At 37.5% G+C, this 24,463-nt stretch overlaps 1 protein-coding gene across 4 annotated transcripts in view; it reads left to right on the forward strand.

The window, feature by feature from the left end:
- The window catches only part of zc3h13 (zinc finger CCCH-type containing 13), a 121,260-nt gene that overhangs the window by 75,271 nt on the left and 21,526 nt on the right, over nucleotides 1-24,463 (forward strand). For all 4 annotated transcript variants that reach the window (XM_039745261.1, XM_039745260.1, XM_039745263.1 and 1 more), the window contains exons 12-14: nucleotides 4,204-4,656; nucleotides 15,953-16,147; nucleotides 20,667-21,144. In XM_039745261.1, coding sequence (XP_039601195.1) covers nucleotides 4,204-4,656; nucleotides 15,953-16,147; nucleotides 20,667-21,144 — 1,126 coding nt within the window. The remainder of the gene's footprint in view (nucleotides 1-4,203; nucleotides 4,657-15,952; nucleotides 16,148-20,666; nucleotides 21,145-24,463) is intronic.

Below are 24,463 nucleotides of genomic sequence, written 5' to 3' on the forward strand. Positions count from 1 at the left end.
GGCAGCATCTTCTCCTTCAGTATAGAGCAGTACATTGTTGAGTTCATGATACCATCAAGGAAATGCAGCTCCCCAACACCAGCAGCACTCGTGCAGCCCCACATAAGGACACTGCCACCACCATGTTTCACTGTAGGCACCATGCATTTTTCTTTGAAATCCTCACCTTTACGATGCCATACAGTTTTGAAACCATTAGTTCCAAAAACAAAATCTTTGTCTCATCACTCCAGAGTATAGAGTCCCAGTAGTCTTCATCTTTTTCAGCATGGGCCCTAGCAAATTCTAGGCGTGCTTTTTTGTGCATAGACTTTAGGAGAGGCTTCCTTCGTGGACGATACCCATGCATGCCATTCCTCTGCAGTGTGCACCGGATGGTGTCACGGGAAACGGTCACTCCAGTTTAGCGTTCTACTGCTTTAACTAACTGCAGTGAACTTGCATGGCGATTTTCTTCAACCCTTCTCATCAGAAGACGCTTCTCTCAAGATGTTAACTTCCGTGGATGGCCTGGACGTCTCTGTAAGATGGTTGCACTTCCATCTTTCTTAAATTTTTGGATCACTTTTGCTACAGTATTTTGACTTATATGTAAAGCTTTGCTGATCTTCTTGTAGCCCTCACCTTTTTTGTGTAATTATTTCCTTTCTCAGATTTTTTGACATTTCTCTTCCATGTGGAGCCATTGCTGACAGCATGAAATGGGAAGGACTTTTCTTTAAGTAATGCCCTTTTATAGTCACCTGTCTGCTGGACACCTCTTAAATGAATCATTAGATTCACCTGTGTTGAATGCCTGTTCATTTGAATTTTGTACTCTTAAGTGTGTCTTTTCTCCTAAGACTATAATTGGGGTGTACTCATTTTTGCAACATGGGCTTGAATGAATTTGTTGGGAAAATTAACAAATCTCATTTGCAATCAATGGCCCACATTTGTGGGAGTATTTTGTAGTACAGTATCTCATAGAAAATGTTGATACTGAAAGGAAACTAAAGGTTTTCTGACAAATGTAGTGGGGTGTCCTCATTTATGCTGAGCACTGTATGTGTATATGTATATATATATGTATATAGATATATATAGATATATATATATATATATATATATATAGCTAGATATATATATATATATATATATATATATATAGTGTATTCTACATTAGTCTGACAACAATTGTTATAAAAGTAATAGTCTGATCTGTTAAAAATGTTTACCTCAAACAAAAATCTTGTAACTTTGGATTGGATCAGAGAGAAGGAGATGGTACAAACTTGTTGGGGAATGGAATCGGTGAGAAAGAGAGCATCTGTTAAGATGCTTTTTATTGGTAAATTCTCTTGGTTTTAACATGTGGTTTCCGGGAAGTCTCAGTTTTCAGTCTGATGCATAGAATGACTTAAAGAAGTAGGGCACAAGAGGGTGGGGTTAGACTTTGAAATCAGGTGGTGAACATGGAAGAAGAGATTGAGGTGAGGTGGGAGTGGCTTTCAACAGGAGCACTGAAAGATGGAGTGGAACGGTGGAACTGAAGCAAAGCCAAGAACAGAGACACGGGTTCAGCTGATATGTTGTTTTTTTTTTTTTTTTTTTTTTTAAGGTAGACTTTTTCCACAGTTTTTTTTGTGTGTGGGTGTGTATTCCCCCATGTTTTACCTGAGAACTGATTGCCTGTTGTGAACCCATTAGCAATAACTACATTGATATAGGACTACTTTAAGCCAACACTTGAATAACATTTTGAATTAGTTGCTAAAAAGTTACATAACATAAATTACAGATAATCTTTAAAATCTGGCATCATATTTATTTATTTTAAGAACACACCCAGTTTAGAAACCCCTGATTTAGAAACCTCGCATCTTTGTTTTAGGCATTCTTGTTTGCCTTATGTGAGAGACCCATGTTACTGTTTCACCTTCATCTTCCTACTTTGTTTTCCTTTTATATGGCTTACAAATGGTTTTTATTATGTCTTGTGCAAGTGGCTATGCTGGATGCTTGTGGCCATTTGTTCGATTTTTGTTTGCCATTCTTTTTTATATATCTGCTTATGCTTGTGGAATTAAGAACCAGATTGATCATTTTTGATCTCTCAAGGTGTTTAACTTGCATTCATTTGTCTCTTGATTTACTTCTGCTTATTTACTAGATAATTTTGGTATACTATTTGGTATTAAATTCTATTGATTTCTGATTGGTGGTTTTACAAATCTCAGTTCACTTTTCCTGGCAGAAATCATGGTTGCAAGACAAGCTAGACAGACAATACCATCCTGCACTCAACAACTTTTTCCAACATATCATGAGCTTTTGCCAAATGCTTCCATACCAGGTGAGACAGGTAATCCCTCCACTCTGCTCTCCATCCCATTAGGTTTTCTGTTAGTGGGCTATGCTCGGGGCATCCTTCTTTGATGCCCAAGCCACCTTGGCTCACTCCTCTTTATCTTGAGACGTAACAGTTGCAGTATTTGACCTTCCTGTATTTCAGAGCTCCTTATCCTTTATTGGAGAATAAACCTAACAATCTTAGGCAGTGACGGTGTTTCACTTATACTCATCTCATTCTTCTGATCTTATGTCAGGATTGACCGGTTAACCAAAACCTTTGTCCAAAACTTCCTCTTTAATCCTACAGACCACTACAACTGCTGTGATTCAGTCTATCTCACAGTTACCTCTGTGTTCACTCTTCAACATGATCCCAAGATATCTGAAGTCCTCCTTTTGACCACTTACTTGTAAGAACAAGCCAGTTTCTTTTTTTTATGGCAGTGGACTCTGACTTTGGATATGGAGATTCTAGTTACTACACTGCAACTGCATCACATTTTGTTCATTCTGGTAAGGCCAAAAGGACTTTGTCATCTACAGATGGTAGAGATTGTACCCTTACATTTTTAAACCAGATGCTGTCCAAGCCCCATCTGTACCTTGAAATCCTGCCTGTGAAAATAAAGCACATAAAAGACAAAACCTATCCATTATATAGCATTGATGTTGAGTGAAATTGACGTAATTGCAAAAATGTAGCATCTCTACACTCTTATAGAATCTTCCACAAGCTATGGGTGATTTCCTACATTTCCCTTCTCTTCTCTGAAAAAGTGTGTGTTTATTTGTAGATATTTTTTCTTCTTTCATTGGTGAAAAATTAATGGAAACATATATTGAGCTTCAGTTGTTGGCAAAATGAAAGAAAAACTGAGAAAGTCCTGCATTTTCTGAAGTATGGAAATGATATGCTTGATAATACTGCATGAGTAGGATGGTATCACAGCTGTGCTGCGGCAGAAACATAAGTTAGAAAGATACAGTCTACTAGTGCATGGAAGCACTGTAAGTTACTGACTTTTTTGTTTGTATCTGAAAGTGGGCAGTCCTTTCTCCCTTTGACCTACTGACTTTTTTTATAGGCTTTGTACTTAATACAGATCTTGAAATCCAGTGTTTGCAGGCAGACATTTTCAAGTCACTGCTTATAAACAACTTACAGTTTGACTTACACTTTGTCTCATAGCAAAAATTAGCATGGCTATCATGTGTATCTCAGTGTTTTTCGGTAACTTAGATTCATCAATTTATTTTCTATTGTGCATGTTCAATTCAGGGTAGGCAGAAATTAGTACCAGTCAGAATTTATTATAATTTAACTATAATTGTTTTTCTACTCTTAGTTTCTAAACAAGATATGTGGTTTAAGTTTATTTTTTTGTTTTGGACAGACACATGTAGAAATAATGTACATATTAAAATTTCTATATTGTGTTCATTCCAAATGGGCTAGGTTATCTTACAGAACAAAAACAGTTAAATCGTTATAGCTATTTCATTGTCTGAGTTGATAATGAGTACTTTGTTTTGTGATAACTACTGCTGTTCTATTGTAAAAGGTCATATTTGATAAATCTCATTTTTTTCATGCCATAAAATTGAATTTATAGATATGTGCTATAGTATTGTATTTTACTTAATTACAGAGTGCATCTTGTTAACAAGACATTTTTTCTTAATGCAAGTGAAGACCTGAACTTGATTTACAGGAAAAACAGCATAGAACTCGTCATATTTTATAAATTGCCCTACCGTGATTCTTAATAGTGCATTATCAGGACTCGATTCTTTAGGCTTACTTAGGATTAATGTTCTACTTACTCCAGAATAACTGTTAGAATAAAGTATGTTTGTCTTTTTTTCAAGAAGGCAGACTGAAACGGGAAAAAGAGAACAGAGATGATAGAGATTACGAACCTGAACAGAGTACTTCACGGGAAACACGGGAAGATAGAGATACAAGAGAAAGGCGGGAGACACGAGACCGAAGAGATATTCGGGAAACCAGAGAGACACGTGAACCTCGGGATACTAGGGATTCTCGTGATCACAGAGACAAAGACACTCGTGAGTCAAGAACAGAAGTGCGCTCCAGTCGTGAAACACATGAATACAGAGAAAGAGAGCGGGAACGAGACAGAGAGAGAGGAGAGATGCACAGAAAAGAAGAAGAAGAGAGGAGTTATGGGAGGATTCATACGAGAGAAGAAGGTAGTCGCTCAGATGCAAGAAGTGAGGCCAGGAGTGAAACACGAAATGATTCAAGAAGTGAAAGAACTGGAAGAGGAAGAGGACGAGGTGCTGAACCAAGTGAAAAAGGTACATTTTATGAAATCTTATTGTGATAATACATGACTTTTAAAAATCTCTCTTTTGAGGGTAAAATATATAAAAAGTAAGCAAAACTGATTAAACATCTGTAGATACTATAGTAGCTCAGAATGTAAGAGAAAATGCAGGGTATAGTTTTTAAGGTAATACATTTCTGGTTTTCAAACTGGATTTCTTTGATTTTCTTTTGCTGAATACAAAACATTGTTAACTAACCATTTATTTTTTAAATCATTCTATAACTTGTTTGAACAAAGTGTGATTTCAGTGTTAAAAACCAGTGAGTGGTTAGAAACACAAAGTACATTATTTATGTTTGAACACATATTAAAAAAACAACATATCTATCACTACTGGTTTTTTGGAGGTTTTTTTTTCAGATTCTAATGATACTTTGTTTTTTTTTTACTTGCAGTTTTCTACAGTTATTTTTTTTAACATGTAAAATTCCTAAACTCCTCAAACCTTTCACCGATCACTTATCTTTTTGCAATTTACATTATCTCCCTTGAAACTGTAGCTGCAGATATGCCTTATTAGGTTCATGTGCATACCATTCATATCATTCACTTCAAATGATTCTGTATGCAGTAGAGTGGTTTAAGGAGCCTATTTGGTAAAAATGAAAGAAACAAAAGTCCCATTTTTATAGTCTCCCATACTTCACTCTTACTAAGTGATGCTAGCTTAACTCCTACCTTATTCCAGTTACATAACTGGTACATCATATTAATACTATGCATTAAGTAGATTTGATAATGGCTAAGGGTTTGTGTTATGATGTAACATATATAGGATCTTATGTTTGATTTACAGACTGGGCACTGCCTATGTGCAATTTGCATGATCTCCCTTTTCTGTGGGGGCATTTTTTCTCACATTTAGAGGTGGTGCTGGTTACTTTAACTGGCAGCTCTAAAGCGACGCTGATTTGAGAGATTATGGATATGTGTGCAAGTGTGCCTGTCCAGGGTTGGTTCTTGCCTTGTGCTTAATACCACTGGAATAGATACTGAATCGCTGCCACCCAGAACTTTTGGTTAGAAAATGATAAATGTGAAATAGAAAGACTACCTATGATGTATTGCCTTCCAAGATTTTGTAACACATCATAAAGTTAAAAATTTCCTTTAAATCAGAGAAGGAATTTTTTTTTTTTTTTGCATGACTTCACTGCATTAAACAGTGATTTCGGCTACAATTACATCCAGGTTTAAAGAACAATCTGTAAATTGATTATTGGAGTGCACTTTAAATCATTGAGTACTCATGATTCTGAAGTATTTAAACTGTTGTGAGACAGTTAAAGAAAAATTCTAAGTTGTAATTTAATATCAGGGATGATTGACAGAAAGTAATATGCTTTTATTCTAAGAGAGGTGAGGTTAGATGGTAATGGCTAATTAAATCAGTGACAAAGAACACCACTGTCTGATTCTTTGTATTAAAACAAAGAAATCAGAATTTGTATTATTTACATGAACTAAAGCTCCTAGACAGAAGTAGCTCAGATCAGTCCTTTCATATATAGTTGGGTCCTAACACAAATTGCATAATGTACATAAGTAACATCATTTGGTTCTATCAGCTTCCTTTTTCTGTGTTTAAAGAGGCTAAAACCTCAGAGGACTTTGTTGCTTTTGATGTACAGTGCCTTCTAAAAGTATTCACCACTTTTCTGTGTTTGTCTTGTTTAATTGGAATTAAAGTGGACTTTTGTGGGATTAGCACCATTTGATTTACACAGCATGTCTACCACTTTTTTTATCATGACACACAGAGTAATTAAGACCAAAAAATAAATTATGACTCTGCATAGGTATTCACCCCCCAAAGTCAGTACTTTCTAGAGCCACTTTTTGCTATAATTACAGGTGCAAGTTTCTTGAGGAATGTCTCTTATTAGCTTAGAACAGGGGTGCCCAATGCGTCAATCGCAATCGACCGGTAGATCGCAAAGGTAGTGCAGATAGATTGCGTTGCATTAAAAAAAAAGTTTTTTTAAACGTTAGTCTATCATATATCCGCCCTATGGCATTTGCCACTTGATTGACATACAGGGCTGCCAGTCTTAGATCTCTTCTAACACACTGGTCATCCCACACTCACGATAAAACGTGCAAGCTACTGCAAAACTTTGGCTGTGATCTAGTTAGCCTTTCACTTTATATCGACTAAAGAAGGGATTAAAGAAAAAATTGTTTGGGGAGGGCGTGGGCTGGATGTGGAATTGTAAGAGTATTTTTTTTCTCACACTGTCCCAATCGAAGTGTGTTTGTCTGACGTCCAAGGTTCGATCCCCAAAAAGGGGTGCTGTAGAGTGTGTATGCCTGATGAGCCCAAAATAGGGTGAAACACGTGTCATGAAATCTTTGCATTATTTGACAGTTAACTATGTAACATTCTATTATCTGCTTCTCGCAAACTGAGAGGGCACCCGTGGCGGATGTTTGCCGACTTGCAGACCAACCACACGCGTTACCTGGTAGGTAAGCAACCATACAATCAGATTGTGATTTCTGACTTTGAATGCTATATATATACAGTGGTGTGAAAAACTATTTGCCCCCTTCCTGATTTCTTATTCTTTTGCATGTTTGTCACACAAAATGTTTCTGATCATTAAACACATTTAACCATTAGTCAAATATAACACAAGTAAATACAAAATGCAGTTTTTAAATGATGGTTTTTATTATTTAGGGAGAAAAAATCCAAACCTACATGGCCCTGTGTGAAAAGTAATTGCCCCTTGTTAAAAATAACCTAACTGTGGTGCATCACACCTGAGTTCAATTTCCGTAGCCACCCCCAGGCCTGATTACTGCCACACCTGTTTCAATCAAGAAATCACTTAAATAGGAGCTGCCTGACACAGAGAAGTAGACCAAAAGCACCTCAAAAGCTAGACATTATGCCAAGATCCAAAGAAATTCAGGAACAAATGAGAACAGAAGTAATTAAGATCTATCAGTCTGGTAAAGAGTTTAAAGCCATTTCTAAAGCTTTGGGACTCCAGTGAACCACAGTGAGAGCCATTATCCACAAATGGCAAAAACATGGAACAGTGGTGAACCTTCCCAGGAGTGGCCGGCCGACCAAAATTACCCCAAGAGCACAGAGACGACTCATCCGAGAGGTCACAAAAGACCCCAGGACAACGTCTAAAGAACTGCAGGCCTCACTTGCCTCAATTAAGGTCAGTGTTCACGACTCCACCATAAGAAAGAGACTGAGCAAAAACGGCCTGCATGGCAGATTTCCAAGACGCAAACCACTGTTAAGAAAAAATAACATTAGGGCTCGTCTCAATTTTGCTAAGAAACATCTCAATGATTGCCAATACTTTTGGGAAAATACCTTGTGGACTGATGAGACAAAAGTTGAACTTTTTGGAAGGCAAATGTCCCGTTAAATCTGGCATAAAAGGAACACAGCATTTCAGAAAAGAACATCATACCAACAGTAAAATATGGTGGTGGTAGTGTGATGGTCTGGGGTTGTTTTCTGCTTCAGGACCTGGAAGGCTTGCTGTGATAGATGGAACCATGAATTCTACTGTCTACCAAAAAATCCTGAAGGAGAATATCCGGCCATCTGTTCATCAACTCAAGCTGAAGCGATCTTGAGTGCTGCAACAGGACAATGACCCAAAACACACCAGCAAATCCACCTCTGAATGGCTGAAGAAAAACAAAATGAAGACTTTGGAGTGGCCTAGTCAAAGTCCTGACCTGAATCCAATTGAGATGCTATGGCATGACCTTAAAAGGCAGTTTATGCTAGAAAACCCTCAAATAAAGCTGAATTACAACAATTCTGCAAAGATGAGTGGGCCAAAATTCCTCCAGAGCTGTAAAAGACTCATTGCAAGTTATCGCAAACGCTTGATTGCAGTTATTGCTGCTAAGGGTGGCCCAACCAGTTATTAGGTTCAGGGGGCAATTACTTTTTCACACAGGGCCATGTAGGTTTGGATTTTTTTTTCTCCCTAAATAATAATAACCATCATTTAAAAACTGCATTTTGTGTTTACTTGTGTTATATTTGACTAATGGTTAAATGTGTTTGATGATCAGAAACATTTTGTGTGACAAACATGCAAAAGAATAAGAAATCAGGAAGGGGCAAATAGTTTTTCACACCACTGTGTATATAAATATAATATATATATATATATATATATATATATATATAATCTATTCTAATAAAAGGCAAAGCCCTCACTGACTCATCACTAATTCTCCAACTTCCCGTGTGGGTGGAAGGCTGAAATTTGGCAGGTTCATTCCTTACAGCTTCCTTACAAAAGTTGGGCAGGTTTCATTTCGAAATTCTACGCGTAATGGTCATAACTGGAAGCTGTTTTTCTCCATTTACTGTAATGGAGATGAGCTTGAACGCCGGGGCGGAGTTTGTGTGACATCATCACGCCTCCCACGTAATCACGCAGTACATAGAAAACCAGGAAGACCTCCAAAAGCGCTAAGAAAACATGCATTATATAATTGAGAAGGCAGCGAAACAATAAGAAGCGGCGAGTGACATATACAACCATATTCATGAGTTCTGCTACTTGAAACAAAGCACGATGTAAACCTACACTTTAAATTAAGTTCATAGACAGGCTGCGCTGGCGTTTGTAATTTAGTGCCTGCCCATATAAGGCCGTCCGTCAGCGGCAATCCAATAGCAAACTCCACTAAATATTCACGGGTGAAGGACTGTGCTTATGCAGAGGAAGATGAGATGGTCAGGGTGGTGTTTGGCACAAACTCAGCGAAACTGCGAGAGAAAGTTTTAAGTGCCAGGACTAAGGTAACATTAAATACAGCCATGGACATAGCGAGATGGCACCAGCACAGCTGGGAACCTTCGATGCATGTACACCGGCTCACGTGAACTGGCGCGTGCACAGATAAAAGCAACAGTTCCAAAAGGCTGAACAAAACCGAATTACACAATTGAAAAGGCAGCAAAAATATGAAGCGTCTGATACATATAAGCATATTCATAAATCCAGCTACTGCGGAAACAAAGCACACGTGGAAAAAGTCAATGTCCGCTAAAGGAAGACAGTGTAAAAAACCCTGCATGCAGTGTGTCAGGTCTCAGATAAAGAAGAAGACGAGCTGTTTATTGATGCAGTAAGAAACGAATCGATGAATGAAACCTGTCATCTTTACAGCGATTGACAAACACGGAATGTAACTTGAACACAACACATCCTACAAATACGAACCTGATTGAAAGAAATAATGATAATCAAATCCTTGATGACAGCAACACTCAGTAACACTCACAAAACAAATACTGTATATTGACAGTCATGTTACGTTATTTTTAAAATGTTCCCTTTTCTTTTTAGTAGCTTTTTAACACACTACTTCTCATGCTGCGCGGGTATATATATATGTATATATATATCCCGATCTACATACTCGAATAATGGATACTTTATTAGCCATCAATGATTGTTTTGGTAAAGCCATACTCAGTGTATTCATTAGATGAGCGGTAAAAAGTAAGAGCGAGGGAGGATGACTTATTGAGGCATGCAGGCTGTAGTGCGTCAACTCTATCTGAATTGCGATCACATTTGAAAAATATATCTTTTCAAGTTCTATTTAGTCCATATGTGTCAAACTCAAGGGCCGGGCCACATCCGGCCGGGTGTAATTATATCCGCCCCGAGATCATTTTATATACTGTATTATTGTTATTAATGGCCGGGTATATGAAGCGCTGGTAACACAATAAACTACAGATCCCATAATGCAGCGCTTCAGCTGCCTTGCTAACACTTACGCGTTAATCAAGTCTAGCTTATGATGCTGCAAGTTATTGCAAGCTAGCTCACACGATGCTGAAGAGAAAAGTTGATTCTGAAAATAGAGCCTTTAAAACCGATGGGAGGCTGAGTATATGTTTACTGAACCCGTGTGTCTCATTTGTGGAGCTAATGTGGCTGTAATTACAGAATTTAATCTAAGACGGCACTATGAGACAAAACATCAGGGTAACCTGAAAGACCTGAATGCAATGCAGAAGATACAGAAAGCAGAAGAATTAAATAAGAATCTGACACTTCAGGGACGTTTTTACCCGTGCACAATCACAAAGTGATTTCAAGTGAAGCTGCTTTTATGGGAGACACAAATGCAACTTGCCCCACTTTCCCTGTTGCCAAGTAATGTTAAACCAAGTCGTCACTACGGTGTTCCCAAAACGCACTTTGCTGATAAACTGAGCGCACTGAGTTTGCACGGCGCTTTGGTGACTTTGAAGAACAAAAAAAGTCTGTCTACATGCGGCTCGAACCTTGTGCATGTTTGGTAGCACATATCTGTGTGAGAAGCTCTTCTCAGTGATAAAGACTAACAAAACAGCACACAGGAGTCGCCTCACTGATGAGCACCTGCAATCCATCCTGAGAATCTCCACAACACAGAACCTCACACCAAACAGAAACGAACCTGTGCCAAAAAGATGCCAGGCGTCCAGCTCTAAAATGACATATGAGCAAAGACAACTGAATGATTTGATTTGTTATTGCTGAAAGGAACACATTTTATTTATATTTCCAGGTTTTGTTATGCAGCATGTTCATATTTGAATTTGTATAATTTTGACAGGATATATTTTTATGGAGAGCAAAATCTTTTGGGATATTTAAAATCTAAGTTTATTTTTATATAAAATTACATAAGAGTAAAGAAATTTGAATGTTTGTTCTTTTAACGTTTACTTTATTTCTAACTTGTATAATTTAGACAGGATATATTTTTATGGAGAGCAAAATATTATTAAGTTGTTTAAGGTTTGAGTTGATTTATTCAGAATAATATTCCTGTCTGTTTTACCATTCCTACCAAAGATATTTCTGTCGACTAAATAAAAATTCCTTCTATTTAAAATTTAAATAGAACTTGAACAAATAGATAGTTCATAATATCCACGCAGACTTGCACGTAAGAGCGGGAGTTATCCGTTTTAACAAACAGCGTATTGCACTGATACTGAAATAGCTGTGTGTGTATATATGTAGATATGTATGTATATGTATATATATGTTTATATATGTGTGTGTGTATGTATATATATATATATATATATATTTGTGTGTATATATGTATATATGTGTATATATGTGTGTGTATGTATGTATGTGTCTATGTATATGTATGTGTATATGTGTATATTTTGTAGTCTATATATACAGTATATATATATATATATCTATATATATATATATATCTATATCTATATCTATACTAATAAAAGGCAAAGCCCTCACTGACGCACTCGCTCACTCATCACTAATTCTCCCACTTCCCGTGTACGTCGAAGGCTGAAGTTTGGCAGGCTCATTCCTTACAGCTTTCTTAAAAAAGTTAATCAGGTTTCATTATAAAATTCTACGCATAACGGTCAACAACGTACGCCATGTTGAACTTTCTTATTTATTGCTCCATCTTCACGAAATTTGGTAGGCGGCTTCCCAGCGCTAACCAAAACTGATGTATGTACTTATTTTGGTGGTATGACATCACCGTCGGCCGCCATATTGTACTTTCCAACGTCACTAATTCTCCACCTTCCCGTGTAGGTTGAAGGCTGAAATTTGGCAGGCTCATTCCTTACAGCTTACTTAAAAAAGTTAAGCAGGTTTCATTTTGAAATTCTACGCATAACGGTCAACAACGTACGCCATGTTGAACTTTCTTATTTATTGCTCCATCTTCACGAAATTTGGTAGGTGGCTTCCCAGCGCTAACCAAAACCGATGTACGTACTTATTTCAGTGGTATGACGCCATTGTCATCCACCATATTGAACTTTCCAATGGTCTTTGTTACTTATGGGCCCATCTTCAAGAAATTTGGTATGTGGATTCCCAACGCTAACTGAATCCTACTTACACACATATATACGTCCATAGCCTGCAGCTCGGTTGCCGTGTGAGGCGGCATTGGGTCCCCCATCCCAACACCTCCCACGTTGTTGGCTGCCTGCCTGCCTGCCTATATAAGGCCGTCCATTGCTCCCGTCTCTTCATTCCCTTCCTTGCTTTGCCAGAGATGCCGCCTGCCTTTTCCATTCTCTTTGTTACATATCGCACGGCCATATCAGGATCACTCTTGATATCCAGAGGAACATTGTGTCTTATGTATTGAATGACTGGGACAGGTTCAAGGTTTGGACTGATGACGGTACAAGAGATAATTATAATACACACGAGCACTAGAAGAGTGAAATGTTTAAGCCCTTCACCTATGGTTCTGCATGTGAGTTGATGGCTGCCGCTGAATTGTTCGGTTGTTGCTTTCAAATGTACCAAAATGGCCAAATATTTTACACCTTTCAACAACCGCCAATGCCTTTTAAACATCTTAGATTAATTAACATAATTGAAACAAACCATAAAACTCAAAGCGATTATGACAGCAGCAATCCAAGCTGTGAGATTTCAGACAATATTAATTTTCACATGGCCAACTGTACATTGCATGATCAAGAGAACGCTCAGCGTACAGTTTGGTCATATTACAACCAGAGGGCTGAACTGACAATGTGCTATACAAAGAGATCCTTAACAAATAATTATTGGTATATTTTTCCTCATTTTTTTAAAAGTTTTAATTTTAAAATTTTAAGGCAGTACTTCGCCGCTGCAAAGCACGGGTATTTTGAGATATATATATAATTTTTAATGTAGGTAGATCATTTCGACCTGGTCATTTTAAAAGTACCTCTGGCTTAGAATATTTAGCCACTTGGATTTTTGCCCATTCCTCATGTAAATACTTCTCTAGCTCCTTCAAGATACATGGGTTGCATTGGTGTACAGCAGTCTTCAAGCCGGGCTTTGAATAGGCTACTCCAAGACATTTCCCTTTAAACCACTCTAGTGTAGCTTTAGCAGTATTTTTAGGGTCATTGTCCTGCTGGTAGGGGAAACCTAGTCTCAGATCTTTGGCAACAGGTACAGGTTTTCCTCAAGAATTGCCCTGTATTTAGTGCCATCCATCTTTCATTCAATCTTGACCACTTCCTCTGTCCCTGTTGATGGGATAACATCCCATCACCATGATGCTGCCGTCACCATGCTTCACTGTAAGGATTGGTATTGGCCTGGTGATGAGCGGTGCCTGGTTTCCTCCAAACGTGACAACTGGCATTCACACCAAAGAGTTCAGTCTTTGTCTCATCATACCAGAGAATTTTGTCTCAAGTGCCTTTTGGCAAACGCCAGTTAGGTTGCCATGTGCCTTTTACTAAGGAGTGGCTTCCGTCTGGCCACTCTACCATACAGGCCTGATTGGTGGATTGTTGCAGAGATGGTTGTCTTTCTAAAAGGTTCTCCTCTCTCCACAGAGGACCTCTGGAGCTCTGACAGAGTAAACATCGGGTTCTTGGTCACCTCCCTGACTAAAGCCCTTCTCCCCTGATCTCTCAGTTTAGAAGGACGGCCAGCTCTAGGAAGAGTCCTGGTGGTTTCAAACTTTTTCCACTTACGGATGATGGAGGCCACTGTGCTCATTGGGACCTTCAAAGCAGCAGAATTTTCTGTAACCTTCCCCAGATTTGTGCCTTGAGACAATCCTGTTTCGGAGGTCTACAGACAATTCCTTTGACTTCATGCTTGGTTTGTGCTCTGACATGAACTGTCAACTGTGGGACCTTATATAGACAGGTGTGTGCCTTTCCAAATCATGTCCAATCAACTGAATTTACCACAGGTGGACTCCAATTAATCTGCAGAAACATCTCAAGAATGATCAGGGGAAACAGGATGTACATGTGGTTTCTCAATTATTTTATTTTTAATAAATTTGCAAAAATCTCAAGTAAACTTTTTTTCATGTTGTCATTATGGGGTGTTGTGTGTAGAATTCTGAGAAAAAAAATGAATGTTATCCATTTTGGAATACGGCTGTAAAATAACAATGTGGAAAAAGTTATGTGTGTATATATGTATATGTGTGTATATATATATTATATTTTATATATATATATGTATATTATATATATATATATATATATATATATATATATATATATATATATATATATATATATATATATATATATATATATATATATATATATATATATGTGTGTGTGTGTGTGTGTATATGTATGCTTAATCTCCATTAAGCTATTCTCTGAGCTTGATCCAATGAATTCTCCTCTCTTTTAGCAAAATACTTCTAATAATGTCAGATTTTGTTTCAAAAAACCTAACTACCAGTTCTAACAACTCAAAATAATTCATAGACTGTTTCCTACTCCACATAAATGTTTTCTCATAGATCTCTCTTCTGATCCACTTTATTACTTATGTTCCCTTGATTTACCCTACATCTTCTTCCATATGTCCTGGCACTGCCTCCTGTCTTTTCTTTCAGGTTACAGATGAGCCTGTTTCTCTCTTCATTTATTCCTGTAAAAATATCAGTCGTAATTCTCAAACTCTGATTCTGTTGGATATTTCAAAGTTTTCTTTCACAGCTCACCAATGTGAACTAGTCTTATCTTGGCACTGGAGCAGCTAAATAATTTTTTGCCTCTCAATTGATATCTCCAGAGTTTCTTCTATCAATAGGTTTACCGTAGTTTCAACAATGACCGTTCTTTATTATTTTGTGTCCCTTGACATCTCCGTTACAGCACACTTAATTAGTTAATTTGGTGGTGTGCTTGATGCTATTTTTATCTGATTATTTTTTCCCCATCATCTATGTATTTTGATAATTTTGACTCCACTTCTAGGCTTTTTTGGGGCCTTGGGGATCAGGGAGTGAAAGAGATACAGGGCTCTGTATAGGGTATATAGATTTTTTCCTGACCTTTTAATATTTGTGTTCATTTTCATGGTTTAATTAAAAAAAACAAAATCACAAAAAATCAAATTCTGTTGGAAAAATGTGGATATATTATACAGCAGAAAACACTTTTAGATGTTGGTAATAAAATAATCCATTAATATTTAAGATTTCAATTAATGTTAAGTCAGGCAAATGCTCTATATGCGACTATAGAAGGTAGTCTTGAATTTTCATTGAGTGCATCTTGGTGATGACATTCTGTTTGTGAAAATATTTTAATACTCTTGAAATTGACAACCATACAGTCCCCCCTCTTTAATTTAAAAAGGTAAACTGACGATCCATTTTAGAGTATTTGCATTGCTTTCATGCCTTGAAACTACATCTATGAGAGTATTTAACCAAAGCTTGAATTTTTGAGATTTAATATTATTGTTTCCATATATTTTCAGGAAGTCGAGCAGCCAGAGGAAGTCAGTTTGAGAGCCATAGCAATAATACAAGCTATCATGAAAATTGGGATTCTCGTAGCAGCCACACAGAGAGAGATCGATATGAAGGTGATAGGAGAGAACAAACCAGGGACTCATCTTTTGATAGAAGAGGTGGGCATGCAGAACGAGACAGGAGAGAAAACAGAGACAGAGGTAAAAAAGTTTTTATTTTGATTTTGACCTTTTCTTAATGCTGAAAAAGGATAATCTTTGATTTTTTTTTTTGTTATAAATTATAGTCATTAGTTATCAAAGTTTTCTTTGATCCAGTAATCAGTTTGTAAGGTATGTGTTTTTTAACAGAATTTAAATTTAATGAGTTTCAAATAGTAAAACAATACAATACATGTATACCGCTTACATTTACATTTATTTGTGCTGGCAGCCTCATTAGCAGAAAGCAGTATTTAGTAGGGATGTCACAAGAATCAATATTTCAATGCTAATTTGGTACCCAAGTTCAGAAAATGTAGCAGTTCAAGTAGACAATTTGCTCCAGAAGGAACAATAATTCATGATAAAAACTGAGTAAAAACAACACATAAAAATGGATCACAGTAGTAATACTCTACTACAGTACCGTATCATAATTATGTCAAAAAGATAAATGGCAAAGTTCATGTCTGGGAATGCTTTTGTGTTCACGTAAAAGAATTGCCTTGTGCAACTGCAGGAATCGTACCTTTTATTACGTTATAATTTACAATTTTTTACACTTAAATGGAAACAGGATGCTTTGTGTTTTTTTTTTTTTTTGTAGTATGATATTATTTTCCCCTCTTCAGTTTCCACCACCTCCTCTGCTCCTTTGCCCTGTAGTTGATTAATGACTCAATTGTACTCATTATTGTTGCAATGTTTTAAAATAAGTTGACACAGTAATAATTTTGTTTGTAAACCTTTGTTTCATTACTTTTCAAAATAAGGTATTACAATAGTGATTATTTTATTCACTGTAAAGACCTTCCATAATCTGTATTTTTTTTGAATTCATGCTACTTTTTCCATCACTTATAAGATATTTTTAATCCACCTTATTTAGAAATATATAAGTAAGAAATATGAACTGTATTATCTATTGATTTTATATTTATAAACAATGAAATTTAAACAAACCACAATCAATTTTCTGACCATTCTAGAAAGTACAGGGTGGTCCAGATCTAATTATGCAGATCCAGATCATCTGGATGACTTTGATTTATGCAGGGAATATTCCAGTTTGGCGCGAAGACGAGTCTTCATGTCATCAGTTTGCACACTTCTCGATGTTCCAGGATTTTTTGGTTGATTTTCTACGTAATATACCTAATAAGTTATAGCATAATGAAATTGCATAATTTGATCTGGACCACCCTATACTGAACATATCATTCCAAAAATCTAATTCTAAAATATGCTTGAACAGGTGCCAAAATATTTTTGACTTGCGTTATTTTTATACAATTGTTTCATGTTATCATTATACAGGGTCGGCCATTTATATGAATACACCTTAATAAAATGGGAATGGTTGGTGATATTAACTTCCTGTTTGTGGCACATTAGTATATGTGAGGGGGGAAATTTTTCAAGATGGGTGGTGACCATGGTGGCCATTTGGAAGTCGGCCATTTTGGATACTACTTTTGTTTTTTCAATAGGAAGAGGGTCATGTGACCCCTCAGACTTATTGGGAATTTCACAAGAAAAACAATGGTGTGCTTGGTTTTAACGTAACTTTATTCTTTCATGAGTTATTTACAAGTTTCTCTTTGTTTATAGCCATTGACATGTCGCAGAGGTAAACACTTGAGGAGCAGATAGAAATTGTGTTGATGGCTGGTGAACGCAGTAACCGGGTCATTGCAGCAGATTTCAATGCAAGACACCCTACGAGACCACCCATCTCCCATGCTACAGTTAGCAAACTGCTTGCTAAGTTTCGTGAAACTGGTTCAGTGTTGGATTTGCCAAAATGTGGACGCATGAAAACTGTCACTAATGAAGAAACATCAGTGGCTGTCCTAGCTTCATTCAGCAAGAGCCCACAGCGTAGCACTCGCCGCATGTCACTGGAGAGTGGCATTAGTCGAACATCCCTTCGGCGGATATTAGCTACTCACAAATGGCACCCTTACAAACTCCAGCTACTGCAGCATCTCAACGAGGATGACCCAGATCGGCGCACTGAATTTGCAGAATGGGCAAAACAAAAATTGGAACAGGACCCTCAGTTTACGCAGAAGATTTTGTTTAGTGATGAGGCAAACTTTTATGTGAATGGTGAAGTTAACAAACAAAACCACCGCTATTGGTCTGACACTAACCCACATTGGATAGATCCCTCCAAGACTGTTGGAACAAAAAATTGATGGTATGGTGTGGTATATGGGGTACAAAGATAGTGGGGCCATTCTTCATCAATGGAAACCTCAAGGCCACTGGATATGCGAAATTGCTACATGATGATGTGTTTCCCTCTTTATGCACTGAAGCTGGCATGGCAGTTTTTCCAGCAAGATGGTGCACCACCACATTATGGGCGTCCGGTCCGAGCATTCCTAGATGAACAGTTTCCTGGAAAGTGGATTGGTCGTCGTGGGCCAGTTGAATGGCCCCCAAGGTCTCCCGATCTGACCCCCTTAGACTTTTATCTTTGGGGTCATCTGAAGGCAATTGTTTATGCTGCGAAGATACAAGATGTGCAGCACCTGAAACTACAGATACGGGAAGCCTGTGCTAGCATTTCTCCTGTGGTGTTGCTATCAGTGTGTGAAGAGTGGGAGAAGAGGGTTGCATTGACAATACAACACAATGGGCAGCACATTGAACACATTTTATAAGTGGTCAGAAACTTGTAAATAACTCATGAAAGAATAAAGTTACGTTAAAACCAAGCACACCATTGTTTTTCTTTTGAAATTCCCAATAAGTTTAATGTGTCACGTGACCCTCTTCCTATTGAAAAAATAAAAGTTGGATCCAAAATATCCGACTTCCAAATGGCCACCATGGTCACCACCCATCTTGAAAAGTTTCCCCACTCACATATACTAATGTGCCACAAACAGGAAGTTAATATCGCCAACCATTCCCATTTTATTAAGGTGTATCCATATAAATGGCCCACCCTGTATTTGCATGTCTGTGTGATCAGATAATTGGTTTCTATAAAATCACCTTCATAAAGAATATTTCTTTCATTACAGAAAATTGATTGGATACCCTTTATAGCTTTAATGAAGCTAACCCCTAAACTACAATTCAGATCCCTTATTATTTTATTCAGTTTTTAATGATTTGAGAGGAGGCTAAATGACTTAAAAATAAAGCAGCAAAATCCACAAGTGAATCCAAAGCCATCTCTTTGAGTTTTTTGAGTAAGTGAGTGAGAGACAGAGAATGGCCTAAAAGAATAAAGTATTGCAATAAAGTAACGCATACTGCACATTTAAAACCCAACCTTCTCAACATTTAAACATCTGCCAATAACATCATCATTAAACATGAAATAAATAGCGAGCCTTCAAGTGTTCAGAGAAATATGCAAAACACTGTAAAAATACATTAAGTTCTGTATTTAAAGTTAATGTTCACACATTTTTGATTCTTTATGTTCACTGTTTTTACCAAATTTCTTGGAAATTTAACATTCTTAGTTTGTGCTGGGGGAGTTAAGGGGAACTAATGCTGTAACATACTCTTTGCATCTGGCCTTTATCACTGATGCTTTTTGGTCCGTTCCACACTTTAAAATGTGGTTATTCATCTATTTGACAAATTGCATGTAAATTCTGTTCTACATACTGTACATGGCAACTTCCCATTTTTCCTCCATTTAATTTTTTTTTTTTTTTGCCTCCACTTACAAATGTGTGATCATCTGTATTATGCTAATCCACATCTCTTTTTAGCCTAGTTTCTATTATTGCTATGATCTCCTAATTATGCTCAGCTATATATAATTCCAGCTCTCTTATTATATTTTTGAAAAGCAATTCATATTTAATGTATTACTATTTTACTTTGGGCTAGAAATATCCATCCACACTGCACAGTGCACCATGTCCCGCAAGTGCTACAAAGGTTAAAAACATAATTGCCTTTTCAGCTCCTCTCAAACACTCCTTTTCCTCTTATGTGCTTGAAACAACAATAAAAGCAAAAAAAAACATTGTGAAAGGAAAAAAAGTCCTGCATGGACCTTTTAGCAGTAACCAAAAACAAAGTTATTAGAAACCAACATTACTAAATAGTATTATTTTTCTCATATAATTATCAGGAACTTTGATTAAACCATCCAAGCAAAAATGTAGGATTTGAGGAAAATTTATCAATTAGCCATCCATGCATTATAGTCCTGGTTTAATTTTCATGAAAAAATTGTAATATTGTTAGATGGTGTTTGGTGTACTATTTAAAACATTGTAAAACTGCTGTAATACTGTAAGATTTTGCACTGTGAGATTTAATCTTCATTGTATACTGGATCTATAATAAGAATAATATTGATTTATTTGTATTGAGTATAACAGAATCTAAGTTGTATCATACAGTAATTTAAATAGAATATGTAATTTATGATTTGAAATGGTAATATTTATTACCAACTATAAAACTACTTAGTATACTTACGGACTTGTTAAAAAAAAAATGAATCTCAGACATTTTTTGGTTTATTTTATTGTAGATCAGAGACCAGCATCACCAGCAAGACATCAAGGGCGTAATGATGAAGCAGAGAGGGAAGAGAGAAGAGATGAAAGAAGAGATGATAGACGGGATGAAAGAGCAAGAGACCGAGAGCGTGAAAGAGAGCGGGAGAGAGAGAAAGAACGAGAGAGGGAGAAGGAGAGAGAAAGAGAAAAAGAAAGGGAAATGGAGCGAGAACGTGCAAGGGAGCGGGAAAGAGAGCGTGAGAGGGAACGAGAGCGAGAACGTGAAAGAGAAAAAGAGAGAGAGAGGGAAAGAGAGCGGGAAAGAGAAGATAGAGAACGTGAAAGGAATCGAGAGAGGGAGCGAGAAAGGGAACAACGAGAAAGAGAAAGACAGAGAGAACTGAGAGAATGGGAAGAGAGGGAGAAGGGAAGAGAAGATCGTAGAGACAAAAGAGATGATCAACGGGAAGAACGTACTACAAGAGATGTTCATGAAGAAAGGAAACTAAGGTGAGCTGTGTAATTCTTGATACGTTTGTGTTGGTGTTGTGGTTTGTGTCGATTATTGTTCCTGCAGTGTTAATAGCATTGTAATATTTCTGATTTAAATAGTGAAGCACATTTGTTGTCAGGAGTTTTAGGTGTTTACATTTGTGAACAGTGTTTAGTTTTTATCTCCCAACCTTTTTCCCCCCTATGAATAATTACAACCACCTGAGATTTTGATTAGTTTGACTTTGAATTTTTATTTGTAAGTCAAACACTCTTGTAGTACAGTTATCATACTTTTAAAAATGAAAATTCGAAAACTAAAATGTAACCATTTTCTAAGTATTTATCCTGCCATTTAGTACTTCATTGACCCACCTCTGTAGCTGTTTCTGTAAGTAATCTTTATTAATCTTGCACAACATGATGGAGCAAGATTTCCCATTTCTACTTGCAAAACTGCTCAAGCTTCTGCCATGTTAGTTGGGGAGTGGTGATGGCTAGCAATGTTTAGTTTTACTACTTATATTTGATGGGGTTAAAGTCACATTATCTTTATTTTAAGCCACTCCATTGTTGTTCTACAAGTGTTCTTTGGGTTGTTGTCCTTTTGATAGACAAATTTCCTTTCCAGTTTAAGCTTTTTGGCAGAGGGGAGCAGGTTTCCCCGGGAATCTGATGGAAAGTTTAATGCTCGACAATACAGCAAATTCCTTGTAGACTGCTTGTCCCTGCAGGTGGAAGAACATTCCTATAATATGATGATGCCACCAGAATGTTTTACAGTGGGCATGGTGTTACCTGGCTTATGGACAATCTGAGAATTGTGCCACACATACTGTTAAGTGTTCAAGCCAAAAGGTTCTTCTAGATTTTCTCCACTATCTTCCAAGTGATGTTTTGAAAGTTCCTTATAATAATAACTTTATTTTTATAGCACCTTATAATTTCTAATAAATGTAAGTATACTAAATACAAAATCAACCAGGTATTGTTAAGATTCAGCATTTAACCACTAAAGTGCAAAACAAACCTTCCCTCTTATCAGAAAAAGGTTTTCTAATTAAAATATGTATACAAGGCAGACAATAGAACAACCAGATATAATTAAAATATATATATATATATACACACAGTAATCCCTCGCTATATCGCGCTTTGACTTTCGCGGTTTCACTCTATCGCGGATTTTAAATGTAAGCATATCTAAATATATATCACAGATTTTTCGCTGGTCGTTGATTCTGCGGACAATGGGTCTTTTAATTTATGCTACACGCTTCCTCAGTTTGTTTGCCCTGTTGATTTCATACAAGGGACACTATTGGCGGATGGCTTAGAAGCTACCCAATCAGAGCATGTATTACATATTAACTTAAACTCCTCAATGCTATAAGATATGCATCCCGTGCGGAGCTTGATTGTTTGCTTGTCTCTGCCTCTCTCTCACCCTCTCTGACATTCTCTGCGCCTGACGGAGGGGCTGTGAGCAGAGGTGCTGTTTGCTTAAAAGATACTGACGCTTCTCTAAAAAAATGCCGCTTTATTGCAGTGCTCGGCATATTTAAAAGCACAAAAGCACACGTATTGATTTTTGATTGTTGCTTTAATCTCGCTCTCTCTCTGACGTTCTCTGCCTGACGGAGATGTGAGCAGAGGGGCTGTTTGCTTAGAAGATACTGACGCTCCTCTAAAAAATGCCGCGGCAAACTTAAAAGCAAAAGTATTGATTTTTTGCTTTTCTTTGCGAACTCTCTCTCTCTATCCCTCTGAAATTCTCTGCTCCTGAAGAGAAGAAGATCTATTTGCATTCTTTTAATTGTGAGAAAGAACTGTCATCTCTGTCTTGTCATGGAGGACAGTTTAAACTTTTGACTAAAGGGTGTTATTTCATGTCTAGAGGGCTCTAATAATGTTAACAGTGTGGGAGAGTTTATAAGGGCTTAAAATATATAAAAATAACTACACAAACATATGGTTTCTACTTCGCAGATTTTCGTCTATCGCGGGGGGTTCTGGAACGCAACCCCCGCCATCGAGGAGGGATTACTGTATATATATACAGTATATACATTTTACCTAGACATATATACTTGGCCACCTATTGGGTAGAAACATTTTGTTGTTGTTAAGTTAATGAAAAGTTACAAAAGCAAATAAAATAGTCCAAAGCAGTTTCCATTGATTTTAGGATATAGATAAAGTTCTTGATTCCTGAATGTGAGTGTTTGACCAGCCAACATTGTGGAGAAATCAACAAAAAACTCCTACGATGGCCCATGGGAGGAAAATAATCCTAAAAATTGAATGATTAGGTTTAGTGGTAATCAGTTTCTGCATCATGAAAGTCAGAATTACCTAGGCCAGCTGGTTGTCCACCCTCCACTGGGCATTTAATTTATGATAAATGTTTTTCTTCAGCCAAAGCTTCACAGTAGCCTCTCTGACAAGAGCCATTCTTGTTTGACAGTTATATTTAGACAGGTGGCCTGAGTTAGGCTTATGCCTGACGAAAATCAATATATATAATTCACTAAGGAAAGACAACCATGAAAAGCACGCCGGAAGGGGCGTGGATTCACTAAGCCGCCGACAAGTGAGACACCTATGGCACACAGGAAGGAGCCACGCCCACCAACTCCAAGACCATTGGATACGACGACAACTCGCAGGGCCACGCCCACCAACTCGGACGCGACAACACAGAAAAAATGGTGTTATTTATGTTCGTCTGTCGTAGAGGCCACATGCAGTGCAGGTCAGGTTAATGTCATGTGCATTGACTGTTCATAGAGGCATGTTTCTCGGAGGTGAATCGCCATATGCAGTGTGTGAAACGGTTTGCGAGGGGTATCCCATGGGATCCTTAAAACAATCTTTTACAACTGAGGTTGAAGCACAATGAAGTAAGCAGTCTTTAAAAAACAACTTTTCCGTTATGATGCATGACCGCGTGCACCATAGCAAACTGTTTTACACGCTACATACAGCTATTCGCTTCCGCGACAAACATGCGTCTTCTTAGATGCTCCTGCAGGAACACGGAAGACGTTTTCCTGCCCACCAACGCTCCTTTTTCACTGGCCGGCGTCTACCCTCGCTCTCTAGGCATTCACACTGCCTGCCCATTTGCCCGGACGCAAAAACTCACCGACCACCCAGTTAGTACCTTTCGTCTGCGGTAAGAGTCCACATGCACGTCTGAGCCACGCGGCGTTTGTTATGCCACAGGTTCACTATTGTGTTGTATTTTGCTCTCATCAGAGTTCCATCTTTTCATTCACTTACTGTTGTATTCTCACACCAACCCGTTTTAGACATCCGTGTCTTTCCAGAAGTG

This window comes from Polypterus senegalus, chromosome 2, assembly GCF_016835505.1.
Source record: "Polypterus senegalus isolate Bchr_013 chromosome 2, ASM1683550v1, whole genome shotgun sequence".
In the NCBI taxonomy this organism is placed as follows: domain Eukaryota; kingdom Metazoa; phylum Chordata; class Cladistia; order Polypteriformes; family Polypteridae; genus Polypterus; species Polypterus senegalus.